General features: G+C 35.6%; 2 protein-coding genes across 3 annotated transcripts; one reads left to right on the top strand and one right to left on the bottom strand.

The window, feature by feature from the left end:
* The first annotated feature begins 734 nt into the window (after window positions 1-734).
* Window positions 735-5,396, top strand: LOC147855056 (chromophore lyase CRL, chloroplastic-like). Its single transcript, XM_087331740.1, has 9 exons — window positions 735-971; window positions 2,637-2,686; window positions 2,757-2,817; window positions 3,086-3,121; window positions 3,266-3,316; window positions 3,436-3,528; window positions 4,445-4,549; window positions 4,650-4,742; window positions 5,047-5,396. Exons 1-9 carry the CDS (start codon window positions 780-782, stop codon window positions 5,092-5,094), a joined length of 729 nt encoding a protein of 242 aa, XP_087187866.1. The 5' UTR covers window positions 735-779; the 3' UTR covers window positions 5,095-5,396.
* A 969-nt stretch (window positions 5,397-6,365) lies between these two features.
* On the bottom strand, window positions 6,366-10,984 carry LOC147855055 (universal stress protein A-like protein). Of its 2 annotated transcripts, none has more exons than XM_087331532.1 (4): window positions 10,736-10,984; window positions 9,814-9,935; window positions 8,886-9,004; window positions 6,366-6,685 (listed from the first exon to the last, which is right to left on the bottom strand). In XM_087331532.1, the coding sequence occupies exons 1-4, from the start codon at window positions 10,959-10,961 to the stop codon at window positions 6,577-6,579; spliced, it is 576 nt and encodes a 191-aa protein (XP_087187658.1). In that variant the 5' UTR covers window positions 10,962-10,984; the 3' UTR covers window positions 6,366-6,576. The 2 variants fall into 2 exon arrangements, with proteins under 2 accessions (XP_087187658.1, XP_087187659.1); XM_087331533.1 differs by lacking the exon at window positions 6,366-6,685 and adding an exon at window positions 7,087-7,254.

Genomic DNA, 10,984 nt, shown 5'->3' with positions numbered 1-10,984 from the left:
CTTACGCAACTTTCTGGCTATTTACATACCTAGCCCACATGGGGTGCACATCTAGACTATTTACAATTATAGTCTCCCGAGTTGGCTATGTACACGATTCCGGTTTCGGCCTTGGCCTCGGCTCCTCTCTGTCCCCATCCGGAGAAACCTGTTTCCTAACATCATCATTATTATTACCATAATAATAATAGTCGAATTCTCAAACAATCGACTCCCTGTTTTCGACTGTCGGCTTTCCGAACAGTCAGCTCTTCCTTCCACTGGAGGGACATATTCCCAACATGATGGGCGAACAACAAGGGCCCCATGAGGACACCGTCAAGTATCCATTAAATGAGAGTATCATGCCGCAAAGAAAGCATAGCCAGATCTCTCACCCGCCGCCCTTGCATTCCCAAATCTAGCTAGAAGGCGCTTGCTGTTATGCCCTTTACCATACCATAATTATAAGACAGATTTGTACAAGCCGCCAATTGTGCCATTTTCTCTCGTAAGATGGGCCATGCCCCGTGGAAACTCTCCCTGAAACCCACAAGCGGGCAACATAGAGGTAGTCAAGACACGACACATATAGGTAGATTATCTCGCAGTGTACCTAGGTGAAACAAAGGATTAAGTAAGGGCAGGGGTAGGGGTATTTGTTGGAATAATGAAAACTCAGGGGCATTCCGGGAAATAGAGGAAATGGTTATCCGAAGGCAAAGAATACAAAAAAATATACAGCCTTTCTCTTTCATAAAAGGAAGGAGAGAGAGAGAGAGAGAGAGAGAGAGAGAGAGATGGCAGGTGGTTCCCCTGAAGATGGAGCTGGAGGTTCCACTGCAGAGAATGGTGGGAAATCTCTGAGAAACCTGGTTTTCTCAGCCCTAGGTCTACTCGGTGGCGCCCTTATCATCCGTAAGCTCACCAAGGACACCAAACTATGGGACGATCATACTCGTAAGGTTGCCGATTCTCTCTCCGGTGAAAAAGTAAGACTTTGATCCTCATCTCTAAAACAAGAATTTAGTGTATATTCGCAGACTCTCATATGTTGTGAATGAGCGTGTCCAATGCTCTGTTTTCCATTGGTTTTTAAGAGAGCTTTGTGTTTTGAGATGGAGTATATGGAACTGTAGGTGTGCAATTTCTGGTTTCATCTTTCATCATCGACAATGCTCACAGTTATCATGGGAGGATAGTTTGAAAGGAAATATAATGTTATTTTTAGAAGAGTTTCATCCTCATAATTTGTATGTGTAGGAATGTGTGTTCATATTTTATTTTCGGAGACTTTCACTGATTTTCTTAAGAGTTTTGCGATGGATAGTAATCCACTCTGGAGATATGTGCCATGCAATTTTCTTGCATCTTTTGATTTGGAGAATCGTGTATATCCAACCCGACACATGCATAGGTGATGTGGAACCATGTGCATGTGTAAACTTCTGGCATTTTTTTAATAATTCTAAAAGCATTTTGTGATGTGCAGTGATATGAAAGCATTTGCATGGGAAAATTTCTGGCATATTTTAATATGAAAGTTCGTTTGTATGTGTAGGAGTGATTGTTTACACTTGTTTTCCAATGACTCAAATGATTTTAAGACATTTTATTGATATGAGATGGAATAGAAATACTTTTAACATAGAAAAATTATCAATATGCAAGGAGTACGAGTTATTTTCAATGATGTAAGAGAGCTCTGTGATGCATGGTATAGTACTGTCACAGTGTGCAATTTAGTTGCATCCTCTAACGTAGATGTCATTAGATAGTGTTCATCCTTTATGACCGGAAGTTGTCAGATAACGTGTATCCAGAAAAACCTTACGGCAGAAATTACAGATAAAAGAAGCATCAGCTTGAGTTAGAGGTTGATTAATACCAGTCTATGCTAGCATTGGAATAAAATGCTCTTTACAAGGTCGGTCTATGTGGTTTTTTTTTGTATTGTGAGACTATAGCCAATGAATGCTAACATTGGACCAATTTGCCTTTTTTTATGTAGAGCTCCGGGACTTTTTTAGCCAAGAACTATAACTGTGTCCTTTTCATCCTCTAAAGAACACTAGTACCATTGGTCTTTCATCATTAAGAGTAGCCAATGTTTGTAGATTTACTTGGATGTCTTTTGTACGAGGCAGAGATTGTATATATAGTGAGTAGTAGAAACAAAGTTCAGACAGAGCATATAAAGCTGGCAAAGACAAGAAACAAATGAAAAAATGCAATAGATATAAAAAGGCGAAGGAGCTATTGACTATGAACTTTTCAGAGTTCCCACTACTGCTCATTTGCTTTCCATTCAACATCAATGTATGTATTATTGCCTACATCACAAGACTAGATTTTGCCTGATTGTGCACATTTAACAACTTAATATTCTAGCATGTAGAATTTCAAATAGAACAGTTCGTGCACATTTCATAACTTGATTTTCTTGCATTTAGAATTTCAGAGAAAACAAGTAATTGCTGTTTATTATATTGGTCTAGTTCCAAGCAATCTTATCTTTCTCCAATCTATGAGGCATGTGGATTCTTTGAGTAAATAATAGATCTAAGTTTAGCTGTCTACACATATTTTATATGTAGAGCACCATTAAGTTATGAAGTGAAAACACACAATCTGAATTGAAGTTGATATATTTTCAGTTCTCTTCTGAACAAGCAGCCCAAGATCCACAAACTTATTTCAATCTAAGGTATTGGGTCAGTTACATTCAAGAAGTTTGACTTGTGTGGAAGTCTGATCTGGATGTATTTTATATCTAGGTATCATGCATGTCCAGCGACAGATCTTCCAGATGGCTCAAAGGTTCTATACGCAGAGCAGGTAAAGGATAAACCAAAAAGCGATGACATTTTTAGTGCATTCATGCTAGAGAATTTATCAAAAAGGAGCACAATTTATTTTCAAGAAGTTTTAACAATCATAAACATCCCTTTAGAAGGCTTGGTTTTTCTACAATCAAAATATGAAGAATCTGAAGGCATTGGTTACTAGGCCAACTAAGTAATTGGTTAAAGTTTATAAAATAAAGATCAGGTTTGGAACTCTTTTGATTCCATACCATTTAATTTCTGGGATATCCCTTGTGCAGGCCTTTTGGAGGACACCAGAAAAACCTTATCGACAAGTAAGAGTCCTTAGAAATGTGCATGAAATGCCCGTTCTTTATATTGGTTTGTTTATGATCGTATACTTTGTTTCTAATATGTCGTGTTCACCATATAGGTATTTCATTTGTTAAAATATTTTTGAAATATTGTTTTCTTGTCAGAGATTTCTCAAGCTGAAGCCATGTTCAAAAGAACTCAAGTGTGATGTAGAGGTAAGGTTATCTAGCACGTTTTTGTTGTTACATGCACTACAATTTTTTGTGTTTACATGTGTTATAGACACTGTTCTTATCGTATGCATTAGAAATTTGGGTAATATTTCTGGGCCTAGGTCTCTGCATTTGCTGTAAGAGATATTGAGGAGTATAGGAACTTTTGTGATCGACCAAAGAACCAGCGACCACAGCCAGAAGAAATTATTGGGGTATGTACTCACATCTTTTTGGACTGGTGTGAAGTAACTTAAAAATTGTTCATGCTATCTTTTGCAAGAACTGGGCACTGTCTTTTTTATATGGAATGAATTGGGTAATGAATGTTCATATCAATCCATTCATGTGCGTATGTGAAGCACTTGTTGAATGTTTGTCAACATATTCAATCATCTAAAATGCATGTTAAGAAACCTTGATAACCCATACATAAAAGGAACTAGGAGTTGGGTAATGAATGTTTATATGGATCCATTCATGTGCATATATGAAGCACTTGTTGCATTTTTGTCTATATACTCAATCGTCCAAAATGGAGTTTGGACCTTTATATGCCTAGCGATAGTAGCAGGCATATGCAATAGAACGAAAAGGACACATTATCAGGTTGTCAACAGGCTACTAGGAAGCAGAAAGTTCTTTGGCCAAAACTATGTTCCCAAAATGTAGTTTTGTATGTCAAGTGTAAGGAAGCAGTGGTTTCATAGACTTGATCTGATATATCCTTTTTTAAGGAACGACTGAACAATAGGGTCATAAGCTTAAAGCCAGCATCTACTCAGGTTTGAAGATATGAGAATAACATTCTTCTGTTAACACTACATAACAGAGAGGATTGACACAAAACTAGAGTAGGCTAGAATGTAACTTTCCACCATTAAATTGAAAAGAACTTCTGAATTCATACTTTTGCGCCAATGCTTTGTCTATTATTAATACATAAGATCTGAAGGCATATTACAGCATATTTCCTCAACATTATGCGTTGAAATTTGGATGCAATATCTCATACATCCCTCTTAGTTTCAACTTCCCAAGTTCCCAGCTAATTTTGAATTATTTAAAAGTGAATATTTGAATTGAACATTTGGGTATAATCATGTTTGGGGGCACTTGATTTGATTTTAGGATATTGCTGAGCATCTGACAACAGTTCACCTTTCACGATGTGAACAAGGAGAGCAATGTACATACAAAGGTTCCACTCCACCAGGGGGTTACCCTAATTCTTGGGTATCAATTTAGTCTAATCAAGAACTCTCTTTTGTCCATCACTATGTGATACTTTGAAGGTATTTATTTTATCTGACGGTTATATAATCTTATTCGACAGAATGGTGCAGCAAGTTGTACATCAGAGCTCACCACATATAGAAATGGGGAAATGCTTTGCTGGGATCGTGGTTATAATGAGGAAGGAGTCCAGGTATGAAATTTTTATCGATCTGTTACATATCGGAAACAGTCTGTGTTATCAGTCTATGTTATATATCACCTGCGAAAATTTGATTTTTTCATGCATAAAATAATGGGAAATTTCGAGAAAATATCTTCAAATGCACATATGAAATTTCTTCCAAATCCATATATTGTGCCAGATTTGTTCCTGCTATACTCAAATTTCCAACCAGAAAACATTCAATGGGCGTTTTGAATATCAATTTAAATAAGCATGTCTGACAGTTCACTCTCACACAAGACAAAATCATTAATCTTTCTATGTTTTGTAGGTCTGGGGTGTGGAGAAGGGACCATACCAATTCAAACCAGTAATATAAAGAAATGTTTCACTTGAGGAAAATTTTGTCTCACAGGGCAATTGGTTCTATTAATTGTTATTATCCAGGGAACATGATTTTCAAGATGCATCTTGATTTTGCTTGTATCATACACTCTTTAGGTACATGGTAGCTCATAGCAAAAGTTTTTTACCTGGTGAGAAGCTCATGACAGTAATTATAATCAAGGATTTTTTTGGAATTCGTGGAATTCTTGTGAAGAAGGTTTAAGATGTTTCATAATAAACTTACTTGTTCATTTACTAACTCTATATTTATGAATATGAACAATAGCTTCAGAACATGGAACTAATCGAACATTCCTCTTAAGGTTGGTAGTCCAAGTCTTGGATGGCCTAGTGTTAAGAAAACAATAAGTTCCACGGATTTTTCTTTTCTTGGAATTTTATTACCTATTCAATTCATGGTTCAAATTTCTTTTATGGAAAGATTTTTTATTTTTTAGGAAGAGCTCAAAATTCTAATTACATACTGAATGCAAAATTGTCTCTCAATGCTGCTGGTTCTTCATCCACTCAAATTCAGCTTCAATATTTTGCTTATTTATTGACGTATTCGTGCAACTCAACTTGATAGGAGGATGTCCTCAATCATGTAAATGTCAATTCAACATCCAAAAAGTACTAGCTTATTGCTATCTATTATTGAGCATGTGTTTTGGAAGAGGACTAGATTCCACTTGACAATTTTGTAGAGAGCCCAAGTATTATGATCAATTGATTATTAATAACTCATCAATCTAGAGGTATTCATCACCTTATCCTAAACATTAAAACACACCATACCATCTTCTAACATTGCAAGAATATGACAATGATAGTTGTGCCAAATTTGGAAATGACAGCATGCATAATTTGGGCATTAAGTTGTTCAATTATAAATGTAATATGTTATGAATGATAATCAATAATGTGTATAGATAACCCATTCCTTGTCAATGCAGATTGTTTGTCATGTCATAGATGGGAGTTAGTTTTATTCTATTATTAAACTTTTTTTCTTCATTTTACAATTTCATAACTCTTTGATAACATACCACGTGATTGGCACAAAGGCAAATTGGTAGAAGAGAAATTGGTGCCAATTAGAATTATCTTTGTATATCAGAAACAGAGGATTTTTACTGAATGAAATTTATTCTGTATGTGATTTCCTAAATTACAAAAGACGGATATGTAATATACATTCTGATCACCCTGTATATTATTCCCAGCTATAAAAATAAGGTCATGTATCACATGATACAAAAGAAGTGAATAAAATAACACCATCTGACTTAAGTAACGGATTCATATACACATTTCATAATTGAATGAGATATCATCATTCTTTAGTATCAAATATAAGGTTGTACACATTTATAGATTGGAAAATCACTTCATCAAACCATCAAGATATTGAGTCATCCATTGAATCCTTTGGTGAATCGTCTTGTTCCCTTTCTTGAGCCTTTGAATTTACTCAGTCATCTATCGGGTCCTTTGGTGCATCTTGTTTATTCCTTTTGATTACAAGAACCGGGCAATTCGCATGCTTTGAGCAATAGTCACTCACCGTTGCGACAAAAATCCTTAAAAACAAAAAACCTCTCTTGGGAAGGAGTCACATACAAGAAGATGTTTATTCGGATGCATAAGTCAAAATTGGTCTCAAGAACATAACAATCTATTCTACTCTTATTTTGTAAATAGTAATCTATTAATTATGAAAGTTGAATTACAATCGATGGAATATAATATCCTATCAGCTCACTACAAAGTCAATGAAGGTTCCTATTACATCTCCCATCTCTAAGTACATCATTATGGACCTATACCGCCCCATGTGATAAAGGCCAATCCAATTGATAGACATGATCCCTTGCCAACCTAAAATTCCCTAATTCCTCTTGTGTCAACTTCCCTGAAGTCTAACATGGAGAATGTCATGCCAAAGGCAATAAAAAACAAAGGCAGTATGCATATGCCAAATACGCAATAAACCCTAATACCTTAGAAACTGAAAGACAATGTCAAATGTGGAGAGGGCATTCTCAACTCCAAACGATCAAGAGCTTATTGAAAAGGGGATTTTGACATTCCACATAGAGAAGCCCATACTGCAGATATAAATTTCCAAATAGCCGTTGCCACTGGACAACTAATAAATCGATGTTGATTATGTTCTACTCTCTCTCTCTCTCTCTCTCTCTCTCTCTCTCTCTCTCTCTATGACAATCATAGTCGGTTCTCTTATGGCGAAGCTATTTGACGTATAATAGAAGTTGTGTTAAGTGTGTGGGTGATAAGAGGGCTTATAGACAAGCTAGTTTTCAAAAACGCCATAGCACAATCCATCACATAGTCACTTTTGAGTGACAATGGAAGAAAGCCATTTGAAAGGTAATGGACTATATTGTTGTTTCATAGACTTAAGCTTTTAATATGGTGCCCCATGAGCATCTTTGGAGACAGATGCAATAACTCAAGATACCAAGGGTATATGCTTGCAATATTCTCAAATCTATGAGAACATGATATGCCATGTGCATATGGGAAATGGAATTTTCAGATTTTTTCTATACCAGCATTGGTGTTAAGGATGTCCATTGTCACCCACTCTCTTTGGTTTATGCATTGATGAATTGGAACAAATGGTCAACGAGCTTGTAAAGCACAAAGCATTGAAGAAGTTACCATTGGAATGTCGTTATCATGTTTTTTGTCATATGCAAAGGATATGGTGTTTTCTGAAAATACTTCAGAAGATGCCGAACAGCTTATGACTAATGGAAAACTTTTATATGCATAGCACATTGTGTGGCAAAAGCTTCAAAACAAAGATTATGCTTGTGAAGGCCCAAAATAAGGATAAACAATGCAATCTATACAATAATGAACCCCTGGGTGATGAAATATTCCTAGAGTTACTCCATGTGCACTAATTTCCATTGACCTCCTTTTATCTAGTGTTCACATCCTACTTTCCTTTTCATCAATTCTCACCAACTTGGTGAAACATGACACTATTGTATCCAACCTAGTCCAAGGAATAGCAACAACACAATTCACTCTGAATTGGCTGCCTGAAATTTGAATTTTCACCAGTGTCTTCAGTTTCTGATGTCACTGCCTCCTCTCTTTCTACTCAGTTTCTGATGTCATTACTTCCTCTCTTTCTACCCTTTCTTTATGGGTCAAAATTGGCCTCTTTATGGACGATAAAAAATTCTAATTCTTGAATCTAGTCATGTGCACATGAACATGCTTTTAGTATCAACAATAGCCCTACCCATCTTTTAGGTAGGCAGGCAGCATGCAGTGGGTTCTCATGTTTAATGATGGGATGTAGCATAATGGCCTAATATTATAGCATGCACACAATTACCACTTGACTAAAAACATAGTAGGCCAGCAACTGCAGTTAGCACAACAGATAAATTGAAGAACCCTTCACACAACAAGAATCAAGAACACAAAAATAGTGTCATATCCTAACTGTATTCCCAGAGTTGGTAACAAAAGCTAGGCCTTGGCCCATATGATATTTGAGGGTAAATATGACATCTATCTATGTTTTAGGCAGCGATATCAATGAGATTACGACTTCAGAATTTCACTTCCCCCTTTCACTAACTCATAATCAAATACTGAATTTAAAAAAGATAGTTCCTATTAGCAGATAAATTGAACATCAAAGAATTGACACCATTTAATTTTAATAAGACATAGAAAGCTTATGATAATTGGTATCAAAGTGCCATTTCTTTACAAATTTGTTCATAAGCATACCTGTCAATAGTTTTCAAACCACGGCTGCCCAAAACTAAGATGTCTGGATGTATCCGCTTCACTTCTTTGCAAATAACATCTCTGGGATCTCCTACCTTAATCCATGCTTTACATGACACCTAGAAATATATACCCATAGCATAATAAGATACAAGCCAAACCCAAATGTAGTATTCCATTACTTTTGTAAATTATTTAAGGTTTAATTTTTCATGCAAGATGACAAATTCAATGGACTATATTAGAACTTCAAATCTAGTGTGCCAAAACAGATCTCTATAATGAAGCTCCCAAATCCGCAAATGGGTTTTTAAGATTATTTATGCTAGTTGAGATATTATTTATCTAGGTTACTAAATGAATTTTGTTATTGGGCATTTAAAAACAGAAATGAAAGGATTCAAAATAAGAAATATAATGGCAAATCAAATGCCATTCCCAAATAAAAAGCCAAATAAGAAATATAATAATGTATTAAAATAATAATTAAATGTGCACGTGATGGATAGTATAGCTGACTTCAATGACATGCCAGTCTTTCAAATCTTCTTAACAACACCTGTCAATAGCAACATCTGAACAATCTCGTTTGTTAAAGGCTGGTACCATATAATTATGTATCAAAACCAAGGAATAGTGTCCATCATTCAAAAATCTTATAACTCCATACAATTACTGGTCACCTTCCGGCCATTATATTTCTATAATTTGTGCAAACCAGATGTTCAAAGAAAACTGACCCCGTCACCTATTCAGTAAGGATAAAAAGTTTTCATTTATCCAGATGCAAGCACAAGCAGTATGTTTGAGTTTCCTTTTTTTTAAACGGCCTTGCAAACAAAGCTCTGTTTGGGAAATGTAATGACGAGTTAACTACATTGAAATCATTTACACTCGTAAAAGAATTCTATAAAGTCATGATTCAAACCTCCAAATCATTGCAATGATTTATAAAATGTTGTAGCAAATGAACTCCTCGAGCTTTATCTTCTTGTTGCAAATGCTTGAAATCTTCATTAGTAGCATAGAGGCTATCAGTTTCATCAAAACCTGCATGAGAGATTCCAAACCCGGAAAAGATATTAACTTTCCAAGAAAATAGTCTTCAGATAATTTACATTCATAATGGATGAAATTGTGGTAAATTGTGATGGTAATTCATATCCACACAAAAAACATGCTACATATAATCCACCTGTACATGTTCGATACAAATTTATCAAATACGAAGAAGAGCTATTTAAAAGGCTGGAAATGATCAGAACCCACAAGTACTTATATGGCCTCAAACTTATCAATATGTACGTTTTATATGAGCATATATACATATATATGTTTAAACATTACACAATTTGCATAGGTATATATACACACAATCGCATATATAAACTTACGAACCCATAGAGATGCACAGGTGCCCAATTATTTCCCAAAACACTGCATGTATGTGTGCACAGAGACATGCATTGAAAATTAATATAAATTGGCATTAATTTACTAGCTTCATGAAAATGAGGACAAGTTTTTCCAAACCAATGCATGTGTGTAACATTCATATACACAAATTTACATGCATTCAGACATACACACATATTCATTTGCATATATATACATAGATGCATACATACATATATGTATGTATGTATGTATGTATGTATGTATGTATGTATGTGTTATGCACATAAATGCATAGATGAACGTGCACATAAACAATTTCGATATAAAAGAGGTGAATAGAAAATCCCCCCTTCTGGCATTTAAACAAATTAACCTTTATTTCACCAGCAAGAAAATCAACGACAGAAGATGCAACGCAAATAGTGAATCAGGTATTCCACGTATATACGTACCGTCTTCATCAGAAACTTGAACGTGCAAGATGAGAAGTTTGAATCTGTGCTTTGTTTCGGGGTGGATAAGCTTGTTGAGAATCCAGTGAAATGCGGAGAGGCTACTAATGGAAGGATTGGGGTAACCTTCAGAAGACTGATTCACTGCAAACAGGACGCGAGTAACATCGCCAGTAGCAGAGGCCGAGGGAGCAGCAGGGTGTAATTCTTCTGCCATAGCTTCCATCTCCAAGCTCCTCCTCCTTCTTC

This window comes from Azolla caroliniana, unplaced genomic scaffold (genome assembly GCF_043228905.1).
Source record: "Azolla caroliniana isolate FFs.n. ecotype wild unplaced genomic scaffold, voAzoCaro1.0.p SCAF_15, whole genome shotgun sequence".
NCBI classification, from domain to species: domain Eukaryota; kingdom Viridiplantae; phylum Streptophyta; class Polypodiopsida; order Salviniales; family Salviniaceae; genus Azolla; species Azolla caroliniana.
Note: the sequence above shows the minus strand (reverse complement) of the source record. Positions and strands in the feature narration are given on the sequence as shown.